The sequence below is a fragment of the Amblyomma maculatum genome, chromosome 1 (assembly GCF_055883805.1).
Source record: "Amblyomma maculatum isolate TAMU_Amacu chromosome 1, ASM5588380v1, whole genome shotgun sequence".
NCBI classification, from domain to species: Eukaryota; Metazoa; Arthropoda; class Arachnida; order Ixodida; family Ixodidae; genus Amblyomma; species Amblyomma maculatum.
Genome location: NC_139344.1, coordinates 429,382,168 through 429,407,624, shown reverse-complemented (window position 1 = coordinate 429,407,624; position 25,457 = coordinate 429,382,168). Strand labels below are relative to the sequence as shown.

General features: G+C 45.4%; 1 protein-coding gene and 2 non-coding genes across 11 annotated transcripts in view; 2 read left to right on the top strand and 1 right to left on the bottom strand.

Annotated features, from left to right (window-relative positions):
* Positions 1 to 2,481: 2,481 nt before the first annotated feature.
* Positions 2,482 to 25,457, bottom strand: part of LOC146209346 (uncharacterized) — a 40,194-nt gene continuing 17,218 nt past the window's right edge. For 7 of the 9 annotated variants that reach the window (XM_084599715.1, XM_084599710.1, XM_084599729.1 and 4 more), the window contains 5 exons: positions 21,832 to 22,003; positions 18,493 to 18,609; positions 11,305 to 11,634; positions 10,234 to 10,284; positions 2,483 to 4,542 (listed from right to left, as the gene is read on the bottom strand). In XM_084599715.1, coding sequence (XP_084455841.1) covers positions 4,318 to 4,542; positions 10,234 to 10,284; positions 11,305 to 11,634; positions 18,493 to 18,609; positions 21,832 to 22,003 — 895 coding nt within the window. In that variant the 3' untranslated portion in view covers positions 2,483 to 4,317. Of the gene's footprint in view, positions 4,543 to 10,233; positions 10,285 to 11,304; positions 11,635 to 18,492; positions 18,610 to 21,831; positions 22,004 to 25,457 lie in introns of all 9 variants that reach the window. The other 2 variants (XM_084599727.1, XM_084599731.1) reach the window with 2 other exon arrangements.
* TRNAS-GGA (transfer RNA serine (anticodon GGA)) lies at positions 13,270 to 13,343 on the top strand. Its single transcript has one exon. It is a non-coding gene; the product is annotated as a tRNA-Ser (tRNA).
* TRNAS-GGA (transfer RNA serine (anticodon GGA)) lies at positions 13,555 to 13,628 on the top strand. Its single transcript has one exon. It is a non-coding gene; the product is annotated as a tRNA-Ser (tRNA).

Sequence of the window (25,457 nt, the reverse complement as noted above, 5' to 3'; positions counted from 1 at the left end):
TTTTTCAGTCACTCTCCATGCAGGCTCAAACAAAGCCACTCCTCCCATCCGCGCGTGGCGAATTCTGGCATGCGGGTCTGGGAGAGTGGAACACACTTTGCTATCACACAAGGCTACACCACGAGCTGCACGATTCCCCACGTCCCTTTGAAGCAAAAGGAGCGGGACCGCATCAACGGGCTCCTCAGGAGCTGCACAAAGGTCGCCCTGCGTCTACCCCCAGTACCTCTACTATACCCGGTTTATTCTCAACCTAGATCAGTGAAAACACATTTGAGGAGCTGGCAGAAGCCACCCTAACAGCACAGCTGACTCGGCTGTCAAGTACTGCGGCAGGCCGTACTCTGCTCTCTCAGCTATAGCTTAACCCTCATCATGCATCCTACCCAGGGGGGTCCTCCTATACCTCCAGACCTACGTTCCTGTCCCGTCATCCCTCCTATAACCCCAAGCACATACACCCCGAACACAATGGGGAACTCAGGGCAGCCCACGCCAAAGCCCTGCACAAGAAGTAGGGTGACAGTTTCGAAGTAGCCTACGTGGATGTGGCAGATAGTACTAATCGGGCTCGCGCATCATACTCACCGTCGCTAACAATCAGGCCCGATTACTCGCATCAGGCTCCGTCACCACAAACTCCACCGAAATTGCAGAGGAGGCAGCCATTGCGCTCGCTCTCATCTTTACTTCTGCAACCAAAATTGTCTCTGACTCAAAATCAGCACTATTAAATTTTGCCAATAGCCTGCTATCCCGCACCGCAGCTCGGCTTCTACTCTTTTGGCGTCCCACACACCCTGTAACCCTCATCTGAACCTCAGCACACGCAGGCCTCCCAGGTAACGAGGAGGCCCACTCTCTCGCCCGAGGTCTGACTTTCCGGGCAGGAGTCAGATCCCCTACACCAGCAGAGCGTCTGCTTACCTTCAGAGATATCCTTACCTACTACCAAGATAGTTGGCGTGTTTACGCACCACTGGCTCCCTCCCTAACCCTAACCAAGGCTTCCCACTGTCGCCGACTCCAGACACGTACTGCTCCCTACCCTATTCCCTTTTATGCCCGATACCCTAATGAGTTCCTATCCTCCTGTAAGCTCTGCGGAAAACTGAGAGACTTTCTTCACGTCCTCCTTACATGCCCTATCTTCTCACATCCTCCATCTCCAACCACAGCGGAGTCATACTGGGAGACTCTCGTGGCCAGCTCCACTGCTACATAGCAGTGCAGGGTCATCACCAATGCCTTGAACTGAATAGCCCTCCAAGGTCTGTCTTTTGCTCTGTATGGGTGGCCCCTAGGGCTGCCTCATGCCATGTAAAGGAGTGGGTTTGCCGCCCTCCACATTTTTGAAAGTACAAGTTTGCACCTCCACCCCCACCACCTGGTCCATCTCTGCTGCACACGCTGCTTGACTGTGATATTTGCCACTGCAGAAGATGTAGACTTTTAATTCTGATTTAAGAATTCTATCCCAATATGCCATTAGAGCAACCTGACCACTAATTTCAACATTATGCCTTCAATTACTGTACAAACAGGCAAGCCATGTAGCTGGGCTCCCTTAATGCATTTCGCGAGGCAACAAGCAATATCGAAAATTTAGACAGGTATACTGTGTGATGTCAGTGCATGTTAACGAACCTCAGGTAGTCAATCATTCAGAGCCCACCACTACAGTACACCTAACAGCCAGAGTTGCTCCACAACATGGCTACGAATAAGCCACTATCACCAGCTTGTCTGATCACAATCAGCCTGACTATACCCACTTCAGGGTGAAGGTCTCTCCCATATTCCACCAATTAACCCAGTCCTGTGCTAGCTGTATCCACTTCACTCCTGTGAACTCCTTAACCTTATCCGCCCACCTAGAGTGCTTGAGGCTGCATAACATGGGGCTGCTTCTTTCGCTAGATTCAAGAATAGCGCAAGCATCACACCCGAAATCACTGATTCACTTACCAATGCATCCAGCGACGTAAGCTAAACTAAAATATATGTGCAGAAACAATTTTTCCAGCATGAACGCAAGCTGCCTTGATTTTGCTCTGGGATGAAACATTCGTCTTGACAACGTAGTCAAGTGCCGCTGTTACGGCCCTCACATTTCTCCGCACATTAGCCTTACTTTCCAGAAAAGAGCCTCAATGGGGTCGCTATTGAGTTGCCTGGTGAGGACAGAGCCCCTTTCCCCAGAAGGTATTCTATCACTTGTACAGTAAACTCCTGATGAACAACATTTCTTGAAATGTTTCTTCAGTGAAAGTTTCCTTTAACGCTTTAGAAGTTTCTTGGATGCTTTCATTATAGCAAGTGAACTCGTTTGTCAGCCACTGCAATCGAGTATAACCAGCTGCGTCATTTATTGGCCTCTTTTTACCACTTCCAGCACAAGTTGCATCATGAATATCAAACCATTTTTTTGTTTTCATAATGAGCATATCATGTAAAATTTCATTAAAGCAGTGTTTATTTGCAAAATTAAAATACATGTTCATAATACAAAACATTTGCTAATATATAAATTATAACAACATTGAAAACTCAACTTTACAGTGTTTACTTCGACTTTTATACTGATACTTTATATCATGCAAGCATTATGCAACTTACATTACATTTTTATGAAATTATTTTCACCTTCAGTGCCACATATGGTTTCGCATCTAGCACTGAAAGACGGTTTTGCTGTTGCAGACGAGTTGCTGTAATTTTAGCCTTGAAGAAGCTTCGATGTGATCACTGCTCATCCAGTTTTTTCTTTATTGCTATTCTTGTACAGGCTTGAGAAAACTCTGGATTAAACTGGGCAAAAGTAGCTACCATGCCGCAGTGTATGTAACATATGCTTGTCGAACGTTTGCTGAGCTAGTGTTCATCATATAAAGACTCGGCTCACGCGTGCAGTACGCTGACGACATGCCGCTGCAGCATCTACCTTCCGTGTTCTTTAATTTCGGGGCTGCACTCACCACGAAACCCGCAAGCGACAGCACGAAACCAGGCAAAAGCCACCCGCTGCCGCTGAAGCATATGCGGAGCGTACAGTGAGCAAGTCGCGCCCCTTGTGGCGGCGGAGAGCGTAACTCAAGGAGAAAAGCTCCCATTGCTCCCGCGGCGATTGAGAAGGCCGTAAGAGTGCGCACTCTCCCTCGAGACCGGCCGTGATCCGCTTTCTCTCTTTTCAGTTCCTATACACTTTCTTAACCTCGGGACATCTGACTGCTTTTCGCTACTGTCAATCTCAATATTGTCCCAACTACTTTGGCTACTGTAGAGATCAGTACAGAACTTCTCGGCTACTTTGACTATCTTGTCCATATTCGTGATGACATTGCCCGCCCTCTCCCTTAATGCATACATCTCATTTTTGCATATGCCCAATTTCTTTACTGCTTTTAAGGCTTCCCCCATTCCTTACAGCATGCTCAATTTTCTCTATGTTATACTTCCTTATATCGGTCACTTTGTGCTTATTGATTACCTTTGATATCTCTGCCAATTCTATCTGGTCTATTGGATTGGAAGCTTTCATACTTTGGCGTTTCTTAATCAAATCTTTAGTCTCCTTAGACAGCTTACCGGTATCCTAACCATCCTACCGCCTAAACTGCCTGTCTACTGCAGGACAAAGGCCTGATGCAACCACGCTTTCTCCGCCATCTTGCTGATCTCACCTGACCACTTGACTATCTGCCATCCCCTGTCATGCTTACCCCCGCTCAGGTCACATTTCATAACCCTGAGGGACTATCGATTATAGCCTTCGATTTAGGTGCCCTGACCATTTCTTCTTAATTTAATATCAGATATAATTGAAAATTCAAATTGTTCCATTGCACAGAAAGGGAAAGGCCAAAGGAAGGTACCTCGGCAGGAACTTTTTCTACCCAGGAGAGACTTCACTCAAGAAAAAAAAATATTGTTATATGGCACAGACCCTTCTGGGAAACAAACTGCTAGTGCTAAATGCTTTATAGATAACAGCAATGTTAGACACTTTCCTTCTGAGTGGGTTGAGAGAGCTAGTGCATTTGATGTCCTCTCGGTGCATACGTGCACAAAATATAGCATAGTGGACATTGAAATATGAAACCTTCTTTATATCACAGTTGCTGTGGTCACTTGCTTTGTGCCAAAAAAATGTACATCATCACTTATGGACACCAAGCTCACTTTTGTGTTCCAAAGACTGGACAGTTCACTTGTCTTCTGTAAAATCTTGCTGCAGTAGACACATCTGTATCTAGGTGGAGGCCAGCATCACGTGGGGAATGTTACCAATGATCTGTCTTATCTTGTGGCAAGCTGTTACGCAAACAAAAGTTGCCACTGCGTGGCTCGCAGCTCAAGCACATCTGACAGTATCTTCCGCACTTTCACAGGGCACCCTGGCCTTTTGATGCCTTCTTCGAGAGACATCATGACAGCATCCACACGAGCGGGAGATGCCTCATCTGCGATTCTGCCCAAAGAGGCCACGACTTCAAGCAGAGCATCCACCTGCAAATGTGTGACGGATATTTTGGGAGATGGCTGTGAGCTATGCAGGGACAGAAGCAATTAAGGGCACTTCAAAAACAGGTTCACTGGAACAAACAATAGAATGAAAACAAGCTCATCATAATTTCCTGCGATATTTCTGTTAAGCCCACCTCATGTTGGTCTAAGCACTCTCATAAACAATGAAGAATGGGTGTGCCAAGCAAATCCTTGGATGGTACACTTTCTCTCAGCTCAGTTCTTACTACTGTATGTGCACTGAAAGCACCAAGTTGCAAAGCTGATTTAAACCTATCGCTGCCACGAACGTACCGGTATGTCGGTGACACTGTGGGGGGGAAGAGCAAAAACTTACCAGTATGTTCTCTATCGTGCGTTCAAAACTTCACACTCAGGTGCGAAGTTGGGGCAAGCGTGGACAGGCTGCGCCATCTGTAATATCTTTCTACAAGTTCGTACTTTCGCCCCACGCTGTGTTGATACATATATACTGAAGAGTGAGAAGCAACCGCGCCCAACCCCCGCCACCTTCTTTGCTGGGGGGCGCGGTCGCTCCGCACGTGCTACTCTATCGCGCTAAGCGATCATGCAGCGCGTGCATGTGGTTACGGATTCAATGGTTGTTTTGCTATCTGCCGCAGGTTTGCAGGTTTTTATTTTTATTCTGTTGACATGTCTGCTACAACGCATCACGTTCAGGGGCTCGCGCCAACGACACGTAACTCGATCGCTACTTTCGCTCTCTCTTGTCGCGCCCTTGCTTGCTGCTAGCAGCAGCAAAGGAGGTTGTTTTAGACTCTTTCCATCTCCCTCTGTCATCTTGATTTCACAATGTGCCATTTCTCTCTGTTTTACGGGCCACCGAAAGTGCCCCCTCCATGCGTGGGGTTACTTTCGGATGGCTGACCGCGCGGGACATTTGACTGCGGACTGGAGCGATGGCTCTTGATTATAATATGAGCCGAGCTCGGATTTGGACTATCAAGAAATATTGAGCAGTTTTTTCTTATCTTATCCTCATTATGTAATTTATAATTAGGCTGATAACAATGATGATGTGAGAGTACCACACGCTGGCTTTAATGGCTACCGTTTGCAGACTTCCCTTGCAGGTGTTTGTTTGCCTACATGTGCTTTTTATCTTGCTTTAATCAATCATTTAATCTTGATACTTATCAGCCCAGAATCATAAGATACCACATTATGTGAAAAGCCAGCCGGCATAGACATAAATCCCCGCTTGAGCTAAGCTGTACGAACATACAGGTGTGGCCTAGGGGCAGCGCAAACTCTGGATGCAAAAGACATAGACGGCTAGGTTCCGATAACGTTCTTCCATCTCAAATGCGAAACCCAAGCTGGCAGTGCCTGCAAACTTCGCCATGCCATGAGGTTTTGTGATATCACACAACCTGACCAGAAGTCAGCACAGCCATGTCCCCAGCTGGCTACCACCTACTAGCCAGAGGAAACTACCCTGAATTTTCGCTCACAAAGCCGACAACGGTTCCGGATTTTCTTGAGAACAGGGCCTTTAACACTGTCAAGATAAAACTGTTACAGGCTCCAGAATGACACACACACACACAAAAAAAGAAAGACGGCGCAGTCTACAATATACTCCGAAAAAAAAAAATTAAAGAGCACTGCAGAATCTGCACTGGAGTAATGCGAAAGCATGGATGCTGCTGTTGGTTGCTTCTGGTTGCTTCTAGTAGCTAAATTCACTTCTTGTTTACCTATTTTAGTCTTTGGTACTTTTAAATTGCGTGCCAACCCCTTCCTATGCCCTTTTTTGGCTCTACTTCCGGTTGTGTGACGTCACATCGTTGACGTCACGCTAATTGACTCCATTAATTAACTACTTTAGTCTTTGGTACTTTCAAATTGCACGCCAATCCCTTCCTATATTCCTTTTTGCCCAACTTCAGGCTGCATGACTTCACATCCTTGGCATCACCTAAATTGACTGATTTAATTACGTATTTTAGTATTTGATACATTCAAATATGGCGCCAGGCCATTGGCTAATGAGATTATTTCCGCCTTTACTTTTACATTTTCTGCCTCTAATTAATTACCTAATTGCCTTATTGGCCTAATTATTTTAGGACACATTACATCACTCTCTATAGATTGACACCACTAATTAACCTTTACCATATCTTAATTACAACAGCTGCGCACATGATTTTGCGTGTTCTGCCTCTAAATACGTAATCAACTTATTGGCCTAATTATAGTTCGGACACATTATGCCACCCTATATCGAATGACACCACTCATTAACCTCTAACACTTCTCAATTACTCACAACTGCTGCAGATTGTTTAATTTTTTGCCTGTAATTAACTACCTAATTAAAGTATTGGCCTAATGATCTTTTCACACATTACGTCACCCACTATCGATTGACACCACTCATTAACTTCTATTACTTCTCAATTACTCACAACTGCTGTGGAAACAATTTTGCTTACGCGGTCTGTGCACAGAAATATGTGAACATAGCGAAGTACAGTTAAACCTCGATATAACGAAGTCGTAAAAATCAGCAGTTTACTTCGTTATATTAAAATTTCGTATCGAAATTCTGTGCCTAGCATGCAGAAACATTAGCTGAGCACTTGCCAGTTGTAAGGACTTCGTTTTTATTTCCTCTGAAATTAGTCTGTGACCTTCTTTTGCATCTGCTTAGCTATCAGAGATGGCCTCGCACTGCGTTCATAGGCCCACAGGGATTGCATCGCTTCTTGCTGTCCTGTTAAACTCGCACGTCTACTGCGTCAAGCACTTCATGGTTACTTGGGGCTTTGCCATTTTCGGCGTCAGTGTCACTGCCTGGGTCTTCCTGCAAAGGACCCAGGCAGTGATGCTGACTCAGGCAGTGACCCAGGCAGTGACAAAGCGAAGGAGAGTCCTAGAGGAGAATTGACAAATACAGAAAAAGCTCGTTATTTCGAACTTTACGGGGCCGGGAAAAAAGTTTGAATTATCGAATGGTCTCGAAAAAACTGACAAGAATCATTTGTATTAGGGTAAATGTACCATATTTAGTCGCGTAACAAACTCACTCACATAATGAACCCACCAAGCCCTGATTTGTGCCTACGAATCTGAAAAAAAGTGTCAGTCGTTAGCACGTCCCTCCCTTCGTTTCGCGCTATCACAACACATTTCTTGGCAGTCCGCCAAGATGCTCCAGAGCAATAACGGCGTGTTTACCTTTTGACTTTAGCTCCAGCAGGGGCGAGGGGGAGAGCGAACTTAGCAAAGTGCCTGCGCTTGTCCAATTGCAAGCCTCTTTTTCAGTATGTTCGCTTTATCATGCTATGAGCGACTGGAACCGGCGCCGTCTACTGCCACTTCAATCATTGGAACGCACGATAGCAGCAGCAAGCAGCTCTTGAAGTGAACGATGCTAAAAGCCAGTGCGGCGTGCTTCTGTTTACAACTGATGGGTGGAAAGATAGATGGCTGTCGAAAAAAAAAAAAAAAAAAAAAGTTTAACCCATAGTGTCCCTCACAGACTTTCATGGGCGTTGGCTGGGACCGCCCCGACAGTACTTATCCGTATATTTCCAAATTAACAGGGCTGGAATTAACGAGTACCTAGTTGCGAGCTAAGGAGGTTGCGCAGAAGTGAGAGTAGGCAGCCGCCGCCCCTCCCTCCATCGCCGCCGGCCATGACGCCATTTAGGTTTTACCCACTCTTCCATGCTTTTGCCTGGTTCCACCTTCTGTCCCTGTTTTGGACCTGCGTAGACTCTAATTATGCCTTCCTATCACGAAGGTCTTTCTTTACATTTTTTTTTGCCGTGTAATGTGCGCCATGCCGCCCAGACATGGCGGCACGTAGTTCCAAATTATCCATAGCGAAACCAACTTACGTTCGAATTAACAAGCTTTTTAGACACAGATCTCTATGTAGCTTGGCCAGACCAAGTAGTGTACTTCGAAATATCCGAAAATTCGAACGATCGAGATTCGAATTAACGAGCTTTCACTGTAGAGCAGAAAGCAGAGTACAAACAGGTGCTGCGGCAACATATGTGGGGAAACTAAAGCGAAGGAGAGTTGGAATCGGCAAACCAAGCGGCAAGCAACGCACAAACAACGCCTGTGGAAGATGCGGCCGCGCGAGAGCCGTGCGAGAAAAGGATGATAGACGGGCGTGCACGCTGATGCATCAGCCTTCATTCATAGGCACGGGGAAGAGTCTCTTTGGATCGTAGCAAAGGAGTGAGCAGAGCAGGAGTTGGGAAGGGGGGGGGGGGGATACGAAGCCGCTGCTCTCCTTCATTTATGACGAAGCAAAAAGGCAGAGGGAGAGAAAAAAAAAGCGGGAGGTGGGGACGCAGATACTCTAGCGGCTTATCGCTTATTTCTTGCTTGTAGGGAGCGAATGCCACGTGCCCCGGAAGGCCCGTCCACGTAAGTTACCCAAGTCTCACGCGCTGCCAACGCTTTCCCTTTGGCCGTCGTCTCTGTGAAATTTTTGCCCTTCCGGGTAAAATTTATTTGTCTGAAGATTGTGTTGTAATGAAATTATAAAAATATTTACTTTGTTATATTGAGGTAAAATAAACATGGTTTCTAATGGCCATTACATTATGTATTCCCTGTAACTTTGTTATATCGAGAATTTCATTATACCGAGGTTTAAACGCAATGCTTTTGCCTAAAAAAAAAAAAAGCAAGCAAATAATGAAGCACAACGAAACAAAGAAGCATCCCATTGTACCGCCTCAAATGGTGATCACAACAACAATTACAGCATCTCTACATTTCGTTTGGGTGCAACTCACACTGCAATGACCCCACTTCTGAACTGCTCACTAAACATCATCGTCACCCCATGCTCAGCAACCTGTACACATGTGAGCTACACTGCTTGTTCGAATTGACCGCAGCACAGTCAAAGTCCTTCCATGAAACAAAACTTTCTTTCCACAGAAGAATATGATTAGATGGCATCAGAGGAATCACCCAGTTTTTTTTTTCCTGAATTTCATGAAATATAGGTAGGCCAGCAGCTATATTTGGTTGGTTTGATTTTTTGGGGTTTAACGTCCCAAAGCGACTCGGGCTATGAGAGACGCACAAGTAGACTGCAATGACGTCGGGACAGGAGAACCTGGGGCACAGATCTATGAGACCAGGCTACACCTAAACTCAGATTAAAAATGGTAACCACGGAGTCCTTGGCCCCAACATCGGGAGTCTCAATCAAGTGCCTAGGACATTTTTAAATCCAAAATTCTTAACAATAAAAGGCTCTCTTGCAGCAGCACAAAAGTAGCGGGAGAGAGCCAAAGAATATACTTTTACACAGGATAAAAATGAACGGACTTGATCTTATAGCACCCCTTTAAACAATATTTCCCGAGCAGCACAGGGTGCAGTAAAGAGCTGTGAAATGCAACCAGAGTGTAGTGGCTTGTCTTGGGAAGAAGAAAAAGTGATGTGCCAGAGCAACTGCTATTAGCTTAGGTGGATACACTCGGACATGATGCGGCTCTCTGTCAAACAAGTTCAGGCATTGAAAGCTCTTCCCTGATGCCAGGGAATCTGTCCTACTTCTGGAATTTCTGTGACCTCAAACAGTTCCCTGACTATATCTTAAACATTATCACTCTCTCCTTGAAATACCAATTTAGGGTACCTAGGTATCCCAGGCAAGCGCAAAAAAGACATTGTTTCTTGGCTGGCATGACAACGCACCTCGCCATGCTGGAATCCTCTTCCAGTGCATGCATCCTTCGAAGCCAGAGACTGCATAAAAAAAAAGGCAGAAAGCCACATTTATGATTAAAAAAAAATAGATGAAGTCACGGGACCTCTGGTCCTTCAGGTGTACAATAACTGCCCTGACACAGCCTTTGGTAAGAATGCTGTTGCAGAACTACACCTCTAACTAAAGTTTGGCTACAACCCTCGGCACAGCATCAAAACAAAACAACTTCAGAGATCTTCAGCTCAAAATTGTCAAAAGCTAGGTTATGACTGCTGAAAATCTAAGGCACCTCACAATAGCTTCTAGCACACCCTCTGCTGTACTACTATCTACCAACATCATTAACAAAGAAAATTCCTAATTGCACCTCCATTACCAAAGCTCCTTTGCAATGTGACTATATTATTCCCCTCTCCCTAATAAGGATCTCGTTAACTCGACTTTTGTTCCTACAGGTTTCGGCTGTGAAGCCCAATTTAAATGCAAGCATTTTCATGAGCCTTTCCACGTTTCTGCCTTACGAGTGCTGGCAGGATGGATACACTGAATGTATATAGTATACTGGCTTTTCCAGAGATAGCGCTAAAACGCTGCCTGTAGCATGAGTGAGCCTGCTCTATGCACTCAAACCCACCCAATTTTACTGTGTCATGATTCAAACCTTCTGTCAAAAACTGGGCCACACCACACCATCTCTGCTAGCCATTAAGGGCATTTTTATGCATCTAATTTGTCTGACGTGATTGGTTCTCTGCATTAAATAATTACTGCCAACTCTCCTTTGTTAACGGGTTGCATAGACATCAATGCTTGTGCCTACACTCTTTCACACACTGTACAACATCATGCCCAACTAAAAATAGGCAATAAAGCCTCAGGCAGGTAGCATGAAACATGGCAGAAGACTGAGGACCAAAGAAAATCTAAGCTAGATTTATGCAGAACGGTGGCTTTAAAGCAATCAGGAACATTTGTACGCTCCTCGAGCCAGCAATAAGAACTGTCTCACAAGATCTATATGCTACACAAAGCAGACGAAATGTGTTTACGATACTCACGTTGGACTTCGAACTACTCTGTTTCACCCCAAGAGAGAGCTGAAAGGAGCAGGAATTTCGATGCTTCCTTGACTCTGCAAGTGGAGGACTTTCACATCTACTCGAAATGTCACTATCAGAACCGCTATCGTCATTGAGTTCGAAGACAATAGGCACATTGTGAACTCTTATGAGAGGTCCCGATTTTTCAGTCGGCTCCACACACAATGCTTCTTCCTTCACAGTGGCCGGCATTTCAACTGTAGCACTATCGTCGGCAGTGGCAGAGGCGGCGGCATCAAAAATGATGGTAAAGGAGGATGCACAGCTTCCTTCCACTCCAAGCGAATCCTGCAAACAGGTAAAGGGAAAGAGGAGACCGTTGGCACTCAACCATACTTTTGTGATAAAGCGAATCCTTCGCATTTTGAATGACTAGTGTCTTCCCAAACTGGCAACCTCAATCTCGTCGATATGAGCTACTTTTAAAAATGCCCCTTTTATCATTCTACTAGTATATTTATATAACAATGATGCAACGACCATCATTCGAAACAGAGAAAAATGCATGAAACAGCCGCATTTTACTTGTACCGGGTAAATATGTTTTTATGTTATTACAGTCTAGCCCGGATATATCGAAGCCTAAAGAGATCGCGAAATAGTTCAATATATTGATAATTCGATATACAAAAATCGGTTTGAGACACCGCTTATGATCGTGAAAAATGATACCATATTTGTAGCGGAATCAACCCATTCGCTTAATGAACCCACTCTCCAATTTTGCCCTCGAGAATTTGAAAGAAAAAAAAAAGAAAGTGTTAAAGTCGGTTAACATGCAAGCGATTGAGCGAACTCGGCAACGAGCAGCAGCGACCGGGCAAAAAATTTCCAACTTATTGGAACTGTGTCACTCTCGCCGCTTGAGCTGCCGCGACAGCTCAAAACAAGCTTTTGCATCGCCGCAGCCGAAATCGCGAGCGTCTTTGCTTGCATAACAGTCCATCCATTTTGGCCGTCGCATTCACAGCTCATTTGTTGGCAGTACATCAAGATGCTGCGCAGCGATAATGCCACGGCATGTTTATCTTTTGATAGCTCCCTCGGTGGCGGGGAGCGATCTTGGCAGAATGCCCGTGATGACTTGACTGCACAAGCCTGATTCGATTTATCATGCTGTGCTTGGGGCGGGCGTAGTCCACTGCCACAAAATCATTGGAAAGTGTGATAGCTTCAAATGGCGTTTAAACCAAACAATGCTCAAAGCTAGTGTCATGATCGCAGCTGACCGCGTGATTTCGTTGATTCATGGATGCAAGAATGAACAAATCTCACAAAAAAAAAAGAAAAAACATGCAGCTTCTTAAAGCCATACTTTATGCTAAGCAGCCCGTTTAGCACAATGACAAGGATGGAGGACTCTCGTAAAAATAAATAAATAAAAGAATAGATCTGCCGCTTTTTAAGTCCACCGCTGCTATAGTTTACGCACATTCAGTACATCAAATATTTAGGGGAAACCCCCAAGGTGGAGTAGATTTGTAATAAGGGAGTAATTACTCATTGCATCCACCCAAGCGCAGCCATACGGCTACAAAGGAAAGCTATACAGCTTTCTCAGAAACTTCGTAGTTAAAGAAAAATTCGTCCTGATCCGGGAATCGAACCCGGCACCACCGCCTTTCCGGGGCAGTCGCTCTACCGACTGAGCTAACCAGGACGGTCAGCAGAGCAGACGGTAGGGTGAGAGCGAATTGATCTATAACTCGAAGTGGGAATGTTGTTGGTCAAATATTTAGGGGAAACCCCCAAGGTGGAGTAGATTTGTAATAAGGGAGTAATTACTCATTGCATCCACCCAAGCGCACCCTTATTACAAATCTACTCCACCTTGGGAGATTCCCCTAAATATTTGACCAACACCATTCCCACTTCGAGTTATAGATCAATTCGCTCTCGCCCTACCATCTGATCTGCTGACCGTCCTGGTTAGCTCAGTCGGTAGAGCGACTGCCCCGGAAAGGCGGTGGTGCCGGGTTCGATTCCCGGATCAGGACGAATTTTTCTTTAACTACAAAGTTTCTGAGAAAGCTGTATAGCTTTCCTTTGTAGCCGTATGGCTGCGCTTGGGTGGATGCAATGAGTAATTACTCCCTTATTACAAATCTACTCCACCTTGGGGGTTTCACCTAAATATTTGACCAACAACATTCCCACTTCGAGTTATAGATCAATTCGCTCTCACCCTACCGTCTTCTCTGCTGACCGTCCTGGTTAGCTCAGTCGGTAGAGCGACTGCCCCGGAAAGGCGGTGGTGCCGGGTTCGATTCCCGGATCAGGACGAATTTTTCTTTAACTACGAAGTTTCTGAGAAAGCTGTATAGCTTTCCTTTGTAGCCGTATGGCTGCGCTTGGGTGAATGCAATGAGTAATTACTCCCTTATTACATTCAGTACAGCGACACGAGATGCACATCGCATGTCAGCCTCCGCGCGCAGAGGGTTCACAACACATGCTGCAGAAAGCGTCCTATGTTCTGTCTGAAAACGGGCTGAGCTGGCTTGGCGCATGCGTAGCGCGTGCTGCTGAGAACGAAGATCGGAAAAGAGAGAAGAAGGAGTGAGAAAGCTCAGCAAAAGATCAGGCACATCCTTGCGTTTTGCTCTTATCGCGTTTTTCCCCTCTCCCGAACACCACGGCTGCATTGGTTGCATCCGCCCTGTACCGGCCGTTACCAAACCAATTCCGTCTCATTCCTTCACGTACATGGCTTGCAAACATCCCCTGCTGGCGTGCGGCAAGCGCTCACCACAGATGCGCACTCCTTTGGGGAAAGGGGGTAGCGCTGCCTTAGACCAACCGTCGCCGAACTGTTCCCTCTCATTTGTTCCGCACGTGGCTTCAAAACGTCATGCGGCAAACGGCCGAAGGCGATCCGATCATCTTGGGGGACGGCGCACCTTCCAACACGTGGTGCGGAGTTTGATCTATCAAACGACCAGTGAAATTGGCTTCGATATACGAAGCTGCTTTCCTATACTTTTACATTGGATTTTCAAAAGGTTATTCCGTGAGTTCGATATAACCAAAATTCGAATTATCCGGGTTCGACAGTTTAAGTAAATGAAAGTATATCAGATTAAATTTCTTTCCAAATGGGGGGGGGGCACTCTTCTAAGATGCTTGGAAGAACCATGGGATAATGCCTTTTCAGAAGTGTTTTCTCAAAATATATATGTGAGCATGAAAGGTGCGTCCAAAACGATGTTTCTTGAAAACATTAAAGAAAATTTACATGCAGTAAAATAATAATTGCAAAATTTTGTTTAATGCACCTACAGGTGTGAACACATTTTCTCGCCACCATTCAAACCGAGAGGCCAGAGCATACTTCAAACCCTGTAAGTACAGCCGAACCTGGTTATATCGAACCCAGATATATCGAATTTTGGTTATATCGAACTCACGAAATATCCCCTTGAAAATCCCATGTAAAAGTATAGGAAAGCCGCGTCATATATCGAATTCAATATCACCGGTCGTTCGATATATCGAACTCCGCACCACGCACTGGAAAGTGTGCCTTCCCCAAAGACGATCGCATCACCCTTGGCCGTTTGCCGTGTGACGTTTTCAAGCCACGCGTGGAAGGAATGAGTGGGGACAGTTCAGCGACGGCTGGTCTGGGCAGTGTCGCGACCATTCCCCAAAGGCGCGCGCATCTGCAGTTGTTGCTTCCCGCGCGCCAACACATGACGTTTGCAAGCCATGTGCGTGGGTGTGCCCATTCTTTTGCCGAGCTATCTCTCTCCTTCAGCATGCGCAACAATGCATGCGCCAAGCCAGCTCAGCCCGTTTTCAGACCGACGTCGGACACTTTCTCCAGCGTGTGTTGCGAACCCTCTGCGTGCGGCGGCGCGGCGGCAGACGTGGCTATGGCGCCTGCGGATGTTAAAAAGGCTCTCTCTGTGTTTTCTTTTTTTTTGCGAGTCATTCTTTTTTATCGTTGGGCTGTACGGGCGGCGTAGCATAAGATATGGCAGCTGCGGACGTTAAGAAGCGGCAGGGTTATTTTTTTTTTTTTTGCGGGGATGTTTATTCTACTTATTTTTTTTATCGTTTATCCTTGCATGTATGAATTGGCGAAAGCACGCGGTCAGCTGCTGCGATCATGGCGCGCGATAAATCGAACCAGGCTTGTGCAATCAAGCCATCACGGGCACTCTGCCAAGTTCGCTCCCCGCCACCGCAGGAGCTATAAAAAGATAAACGCGCCCTGACGTTATCGCTGCGCAGCATCTTGGCACGCTGCCAATGAGCTGTTGATGAGACGACCGAAACGGACTGACGCGCGCCATCGACATGCAAGCGAAAATCCGCGGCGACACAGAAACCTTCTTTTGAGCTGCCGCGGTGGCTCGAGCAGCGAGAGGGACGCAGTTCCAACAAGTTTGAAAATTTTCGCTCTGTCGCTGCCGCTCGTTGCTGAGATCGCTCAGTCGCTTGCATGTGAGCGAGCTAGCCTTAACGCATTTTTTTTTTTTTTCAAATTCTCAGGTGCAAAAGTAGAGGGTGAGTTCATTATGCGAGTGGGTTGATTACGCGACAAATATGGTATCGTTTTTTCACATCGTAAGTGCCGTCACAAGCCAATTTCTGTATATCGAATTATCAATATATCGAACTATTTCGCGATCCCCTTCGAATTCGATATATCCGGGTTCGACTGTACAGCATATTCACCACTCTTTGAACTAGATGTCAAGGTAACAAGTACATGTAAGAAAAGTGCATGAGGAGCATATCGCTTTTCGAGAATGCCATGTGCCAAATACTGATTACTAAATCGAAGATACCTAACGAATTGACCTACAGGCTAAACAATATCATTCTTAGCGAGGCAAATGAAAAGAAAGTATTTATTAAATATTTAGCTGTTCTGCTAACTACTGATTTGTCTTTTTCAAGCAATATAAGTATGACTATTAAGACAAGAGAATGCTTAGCATATATACATATATATATATATATATATATATATATATATATATATATATATATATATATATATATATATATATATATATATATATATACGGACCCTTGAGGCTGCCTCTGAGATTCTTACATATGCAGTGTATAAGGTATAAGTGACACCTGCAGTGATGTGCAGAAACATCATTTCTAATTCCGGAAAGTTGCTGTTGGCGATCAGCGATACAAAGCAAGCTGTGCATAATTTTATGTCATATAATCAGGGTTTTAAGGCAATATAGCTCTATAGGGAATTTACAGGGCCTGCGCTGATTTGTCGTAAAATACAGGTCATTTTCCAGGTCAGGTCAGTAAATTTTCCTGTATGGTTATGACTTTTACCTTGGAGTCAAAAGATACATGAGGTTAGCTTTCTAGTAATAGAAAATAACTGTAGCAAGAGCAGGACCAGAAATATTGATCTGGTGACTGTGTTCAAAATTCAATTTTGAGAAATGGGCAAAAAACATTTTTGACATATTTTTGAATTACCAAGGTTAACAGAAACTCGATAAAATGAGTTATGACTAGTTTTTGGTGTGAATGCATCGTTGTACATCGAGATAATTGCCCCCTGCAATTCAGAAGCAAATTTATTTCGACGAAGTTTGCCATTCTGCATGCCGCTCGTGACTCCGTTTCGCGATTGCCGTTGGCGCGGCGCCACTAACTTTTCCGAGTGTTCAATCTTTTGCGCCTATGAAAACTGCTTAGTTATCACTTTTTCATCTGCATTGTCATAATTACGATGCTCGCACGCGGCAGGAATCGCCTCAAGGAAATCGTTCGCTCTCCTATCTGTCATGCACCATCGGCCCATCGCGGAGCGTTGGCGCTTCCTCGCTGATTGCTGATGACAGGATGCCAGGTTGCCACATCCCCGGCGCGCCTCTTTTCTCTACCTTTATTCAGTATTTAGGCTAGTGCGACGCTGAAACCTAAACTTCCCCGTTTTACGCCGTGGTCGTGACGACGGAACGTCGCTAACCAGCTAGGCCTAACTACGCGACCTTTTCAAAATGGCGCCAAGCTGCAAGCAGTCGACACCAGCAGCCAAAGAAAAGTGGTCGTTTGGGTCACATGCTTTCGGAGCTCAATAGCAGTGCGTGTTTCACTCAAATTTGTCCCTTTGTTTTGCGCGTTGGGTGTTCACTCACGGACGTCGTTCATGACATGGGAATATCCTGAATCACAATCTTTTGAACGAGACCAAAATGATGCCGGTGGAGCGCGTATTTCTCGATCTGCGGCCGATCAAAACTCAGCGCGATTTGACCTCAATTGAAAGGGGCAAACGTTCAGATTAGCAACTCTAGAGCGCTGTAATGTGCGAAATAGGCGGTATTTTTCAGTCTAAATTTGCAGATAGTTGTGGAAACGTCTCGAGACTGTGAAAATTAAGAAATAAAAAAATCAATTTTTAGACCGAATTTCGGCCGCAAAGAGCCGTGCCCCCCTTAATGTAAAGGGGGGAAAATGTAGAGTTGTCTAAAGATGAACTGGGCTTCAGTTTTACTTTACTGTATCCGAGTTTACTATAGCAGGGTTCAAGGAAAAAAATAAATGTATTATTTTTTCCTTGACTTTGACAGATGGGCACCCCTTGAGAACTTTTACTCAGGGCCACCGTGGTTTGCGGAGGCTACGAATGTTCATCTCAACTGAAGAACACTTCAAACAATTCATCTTAAGTGGCTTTTCTTTGCAGTGTCCACTGCAGGAAATCAAGCAATGGTCTCAGATGGTGCATCTTATCTGAGTACCTGTCTCAGCTGAGTTCAGCTTAATGGGAGTCAAGTGCATGCTGCTCTATTAGCTTATTCCTGTGCTTCTTTTTAAAAAGTTTCAAACTGCTCGATGCATTTTCTTCTTGTCTTTAGCAGCACCAAGAGCAAAGACACACTTTTTCTAAGTATGTGGAAATCAATCCTCCTAATGTGACCTTACACTCAACCAGCAGACCCTGCAACGGTGACAGTGTTTCTACGCTTGTCAGCATGACGTGTTAGTAGCAAGTACCCAAGAAGCAAGAATGCACATCACGCGATCAGCCTCAGGTGTGTGGTGAAAGCAAAGGTCCTTGCTTCCGCTGCAGCAATGATCTCCACAGGTACAATTCATCTTCAACAGAAATGAGTGTGGACAAACTATAACGCAAGCAAGTATACCCACCGCAACATGTGTATCCATGACTACTTCCGAAAGTGGCGATGCAGGTGAAGGAGTGGTAGACTGCGAGGATGGCTCAAAAGAGTAGTCCACATCCGGGAGATTAATCTGAGAAGCCACCTGCAGAACACAAGCGCACATAGAAACAATGCTGACATTAAAATTATCACCACCCCAATCATACAAAAAAAAAAAGGCACCCATGTAATACAAGACCATTCCTTGTTCACCTTTATGTTAGATTTATTAACAGTCAAATGTGTGCAATAACTATTTCAACCAACCAACCAACCAAAGCAACAGACTTTGCCACAAATGTAGGAAAATAGCAGTGTTTGGGTTATACTGCAGACATAGCTGTTTTTTTTTTTCTGCCTTAGATTACTGAAAGGACACCAAAGCCAACTAACACGAAGATAGTTAGATAGTTTAGTTCCCAGTCCCGAGTTATTCACGGTCTAAGCCATCTCAGCTACGATGAAAGGAAAGGCACATCACATTTTGCTTTTGTTGGTGGACACCTCAAGGCCACAGTGAGAAGAAACAAACATCTTACTAGCACTGCTGTCATATTCCTTGCTTGTGTTCCTTACCTGCAATGGAACTGGAATCCAACCAATAAAAGGTCAAGACAAACTTTAGCTGTCAACAGGAACCAGCAAGCATGTTTTTTTTTTCCCTCAAAGCCTGTTGGTAGCATCTACTTACTGAGCATGGTAACATTGCACCTTTCCTTTTTTTCAAAACATACCAACAATTGGGTTGCAAATAACACTAGCTAGAAAATTAGACTTTCAAATTTGCTTTGTGTCAGCATGCCTGGGTGAGATGTCATTACACTAGACTGCCTCTGGACAAACTTGGAGGAACAATGTAAGTTTGCTTGTTTTATCAAAAAAGCCTCAAAAAAGATTGTTATAAAGAACATGCTATGTGTGCCCAAATAAAGCCCAAAAACATTGAACAAGGTGGCCGGGCAGTCGGAAGACACACACACACACGCACGCACGCACGCACGCACGCACGCACGCACGCACACACACACACACACACACACACACACACACACACACACACACACACACACACACACACACACACACACACACACACACACACACACACTAAAACATTTATTGCACCGCACATTGAGAGAGCTGGACATAAAACAGGCTTGCACAATTTCACTATAAAATGGCATTGGAATATCTCTTCATTTCTTTCATCACCATTTTCTGTCTCTCGTTAACATTTACTGATGCCTGCATTCTTTTTTGATGCTAGACTCCCAGGTCCGAGCACTCTGAATAAGTTAATATGGCTACATATGCCTTGCAGTTTCTAAAATCACACGACCTCATTTTTCTCTCAATTATTTTGTGCCCTCCAGTAAGTGTACCACGTGTCTTTCCACATCTACCCTCTTCTCCGCACGGCAGTGCCAATATCTGGCCATGTCATAATCCTCAGCCCTAAACACACACACCCACACACAGAAAAAGCAAATAAATGATAGAAGAACAATGCAATTCATGTGGCACAGCATGGTTCCCTGCAGACAGAGCAGGCGCTAATGCCACTAATGAGTTGAGACCATGCAAGCCAGTGCAGCGGTCCACTTCAATGTGTACCATGTCATCCAGTTCAGTTCAGTTGTTCAGTCGTGTCCGACTCTTCGTGACCCTATGAACCATGTCACGCCACGCTTTCCGGTCTCTCACTATCTTCCTAACATCACATAACTTCATCTGCAGCGCCTCGAAGATGCCATCTAACCCTCGCGTTCGCTGCCTACCCCTTCTCCGGCGACCCTCAACCTTTCCCAACATCAACCATGTCATTACATTCCCTCCATTCTCCCTCTTTGAGCCCCGCCGGGGTGGCGCAGTGGTTAGGGCGCTCAACTACTGTGCCCAAGGACGCGGGATTGAATCCCGGCCTCGGCGGCCACTTTTCGATGGAGGCGAAAAGCTAGGCGCCCGTGTGCTGTGCAATGTCAGCGCACGTTAAAGAACCGCAAGTGGTCGAAATTTTTGGAGTCCTCCACTATGGCGTCTCTCATAGCCCGAGTCGCTTTGGGACGTTAAACTCCAATACCAAACTAAACCAAACCTTCCCTTCGAAGTGGCAACCGTGGTTTACCTCGTGCCACCATTCACCACATTCCCCCTACACTCTCTCCAAAAGTAGAGAGATGCATTTCACTCTCTCCACCTTGTCTCCTCACTGCCAGACGTTTCTGCATGTAATCACGGGAGTTCGATGCGAGCACATTAAAACGTGTCGCAACATCATGCCAATTAACAATCTCGTTCCAGTTTGCCAGGTCCAAGACTCCATACTGACTCTTACAGAACATGACATGCTCACTTTTTAAGAAGACCACAATATGCCAAAAATTCACCTCTACAGATTCTGCACAAGAATCCAACTTGTGCGACACTTAGATATACAGCGCAGGTGATGTGTGAAGAACATGTGATAATTGGATAAAAGATGAAGAAAGCCACGTTTGGAGAAAGAAGAAGAGAAAAACATGGAGGTTGGCTCGAGGAGCGCGAGGCACGAGCAGGAGAGAACAGGCGAGCAGCGGAGCCGATCGGCTGTCCAAGGAGCTCGGAGCCGTGCGTCTTCTGCCAGGCCTGACCCGGGGATCCAGACCTGGGGCCTGCCGGCCGTATCCTGTCCTGCTCTCCTGTCGTCCACGAAACTCGGAACGGTGGTCGGGCCCGGGAGTGCCACAGCGCCAGCTCTTCACTGGCACGAGCGTTCGGCGCCGTGCTGAGCCCAGGCACGTCGGGGAGGCCCGACGCATCGGCCGTGGATAGGCAACTCGAGGCCTCTTGCCTCTACTGGGCCCCGTCCGGTGGCCTAGCCTTCCGCTGGGCTTACCGAGGCTCTACTGCACCGACCCTTCAAAACTCTGACTACCCGGAGCGTCTGCACCGGCTTCTCCATCCAACAACTTGGTGACTTTTTGACAATTTGTATTTTGTCATCATCCCACTTGCTCATTCTACTCTCGTCCCGTCCATGTCTGTACATAAAAGTATTCGTCGTTAAACTGGTCGGTCTGGTTATCCATTTAGATTGCTGTCTCTGAATAAGCCACAGAACAAGGTGGCCAGAAGATTTAAAGAAAAGAACCTCACATGATGACGTTTACATGGTCGTTACAACACTGAAAAATCCCAAGCAAGAATGAATATTAGGCAGTAAATAGCATAAGATTGATGGAAAGAAAGAGAAAAAAAATACATATCAGAGTTTCAAAACTATCAGCCACTAGGACTGTCTTTAGTGGAGCTGAATGCAAAGAAACTGAAATTAGCCGACACTTACGACATCACATGGTGCCATATCTATGGAAGGTGGCGGTGTAGCTCTGACATTGGTGGTGGGTGAGGATGGCTGTGAAGGGCCCTTGACAACTGGGGGCCCAGAAGATGCCACCTCCACGATGGAAGCAAGCGCAGGAACTTCATCATGACGGTCATCAGCCAAGTTGAGCTCACTGCAAGGCGAGACTTTCTTGAGTGACCTCAAATAGTCTGTCTTGCAACAGTTGCCAAACGTCATCAGACAATGCAAAAACTGATTCACAAAATGAAAAAATTACCTTATGAAGCTCTGAAATGCATATGCCTACCTCCATAATAAGGTCAATCACGCTGCTAAAGCATATTATGTAATGCAATATGTAATGTAAAGCATATTATGTAATATTGTTCAACTTGGCCAGGACACGCGTCGCCGAGAATCTGGAAATCAGCACAAGCGCAAGATTCGCTATATATGTCAATGATATTACCGTCTGGACTGAGGCAGCGGATTACGTAGACAAATATTCTATGCCGACTGAATTTCAGGCTGCCCTTCTTTGTCTTGAAGATACACTAACCAAAATTGGCCTCGAACTCGCACCATATAGAACAGAATTAATTAATATTGACGGAAAACATAAAACCAACCCCAGTATGCAGATCCATCTTCCCATCGGAGGCAACACCATCACCTCCTCAAATGGGCAAATCCGCATTCTTGGCCTACCCATCTCAAGCTGCAACAGTCCCCAGAAATGGGTTCATCATCTACAACGCCTTTGGCCAGCACTGCTACACACTATTCGTCGCCTGTCCAACCGGCACGGCGTTGAACTGCAACATGCCTGCCGTGCGATGGCCCGAGCAGCAACGGTCAGAAAAATCCTCTATGGCAGACCCATCCTCCAACTGTCGAAGACTGACTTCGCTAAGGTCAAACGCTTTCATCGCGCAACACTACGCACTATTACCGGTCTACCTAAGCACACTCCTATAGCCGAACTTGACTGCTTGGCCGCTCTTCCACCGCTAACTACCATCGTTACCGAGTCACAGACGTGTCATAGAATATGTCTAAAGAACACTGTCCAAGGGAGTCGCTTGCTGGCCTGGGATGAACAGCGTAACGACAAAACACCAGCCCTATATGCATCTCTTCCCCCTTGGGAGATGCCAGTAGTCACACGCCTCCATCGCCGACCTATAAACCACGATTTTGTCATTCCCCGAGAGCTCCTCGCTGCTCATCACGGATAAGAGCGAATCCCTGATACGACTGACATATACACCGACATATCGATTACAAGTAGCTTTTATAAACCTAAGTCAGGTGCAAAGCTATTCGCACTGCAGGCTCCCATCGAGCACCATCACTCTCGGTCATAGCAGCGGACCAGTGATGCCAGCGACTCTCAATCATTTTGGCTTCTGCGCTCTCTGCTGGCCACCTCTCCCCGTATGTTTATCTTCTAAACATTTAAAGAAGGTTGTAAACGAACACTTAAGCTTTTGGACATCAGATGCATGCTTTGCCTGCCTCCGTGTGTCTCCGCACTATGTATATGCGTACAGCTGCGTAACCCACATTGTTTGTTTACATTTCATTTATTGAAGCCCTGAAGGCCCAAAGTCATTACATAAGTCGGGGACAAGAAAATTTAAAAATGCATATCAATACCAGTCCAAAAAATAAACAAAAAAAAAATGAAAGAACTCTATACTTGGCTTGGATTTTGATGACAGAAGTGCTGCAACATAATTGTTTTTCTTTTTAATTGGTGCACAGAAATTTTTTATTTGCTTTAAAATGCTGCACAAGATTACGGATGCATTTTATGCAACTGATGTTCATTAACTGCAGTGTTTTTGTTTTTTTTTACTGATTGTAACTGCCATCATTTGTGAATGACATATTTTGCTGTCTACCAACGAAAGCCAAATGACATTCCATACATCAAATGCCGTTTTATCCGAATGAAATCTCCATTTGCCGGTATGATAGAGGTATTAGACAAAAAGGCATATGCTGGCAAATTGCCTCAGCATCAACTTGTTGCCGCAAACTTTTTGCTGCTGGATAAATGTTAGCATGGCCAGAGGGTAAATTTTTAATTCAAAGATTTACTATGCTCTTCTGCTACTTCTTTGCGGACAGAGTAATGTTGACCTTGAACTGGGGAGAAACAACGTGACAACCTTGACGCCGCTCAACCGCAGCTGTGCTGAAGCCACACCATCGCCGCATCCGCGTGCTAGCCTCTGTCTAGTCAAATGATAGCCATGACGTAGCTTAGCAACAGCTCCGCCACGCTCGCCTCTCTCTAGTCACATAACAGGCAGGATATCACTCAGCAACAGCTCCACCGGGGCTGCCTCCTCTTCACAAATGCTTCCGCATTGCAACAGCTCTCGACATTGCCTCACTGATGGGTATAAAGTGACTTTGCTGCTGTCTTGAATGGCAGCAGTCATTATGGATCATCCAGGCGAAGCGCCTCGTGAAATGTCTGGGACTCAGAAGTGGCGAAGATGACAGGTTGAATCCGATCATCCAGTGGACATAGCTCGCTAAGAGGCTGCCGCATCGAGACGAACAGGGGTGGATCGAATGAAACATGTCACTTTTGCTTTGGTTATTTAGGTTTAGCCGGGTTAAACCTTTGCCTAATATTTTGCTAGGAAGAAACATTTTATACCATCGCCCTCAGACTCCACTTAATGATATATATATATATCACATAAGAGGGGGTGAAGGAAAGAAGCCAACAGTCGACGAGGCCAAGTAAAGCATTAGAGATTGAACTTTGCCTTTATTTTTTTTTTTTTTTTACTTTGATAATCACATAAATCAGTAATGTAATCTGTTTAGGGAAAAGAGAATTAAACATAAAGCAGAAGAAAAAACAATGTGCCGATGGTGGGAACCGAACCCACGACCTCCGAATATCGCGTCCGGTGCTTTTCCAACTGAGCTACATCGGCCGCTGTCCCACCTGCTACTTTCTTGGGTATAATTTTGTCTGTATACGAACCTTGAGAGTGTTCACCAGCGCCACCCTCAGCCATAGCGGTGGACGTAGAACGTCCTGTGTTACCGCCAGCGTCACGTAGAACGTGATCAAGAGGGAAGGCGAAAGCTGTGCTAGAACCCTTTTACGCTATCTATGGCTTCAAGACTGCCAGAACCAAGACCCCCATAAGCTACAAGCAGATAAATTAACAGGAAATGAGGGTACTCGTTATCATACATGAAGGAAAGAAGCCAACAGTCGGCGAGGCCAAGGAAAGCATTGGGGATTGTACTTTGTCTTTTTTTTTTTAATTTTTACTTCGATAATCCCATAAATTAGTAATGTAATCTTTTTAGGGGAAAGAGAATTAAACACAAAGTAGAAGAAAAAACAACGTGCCGATGATGGGAACCGAACCCACGACCTCCAAATATTGCGTCCGAACCCACGACCTCCGCGTTGCTCGGAGGTCGTTGGTTCGGTTCCCACCATCGGCACATTGTTTTTTCTTCTACTTTGTGTTTAATTCTCTTTCCCCTAAACAGATTACATTACTAATTTATGTGATTATTGAAGTAAAAATTAAAAAAAAAAGGACATAGTACAATCCCCAATGCTTTCTTTGGCCTCGCCG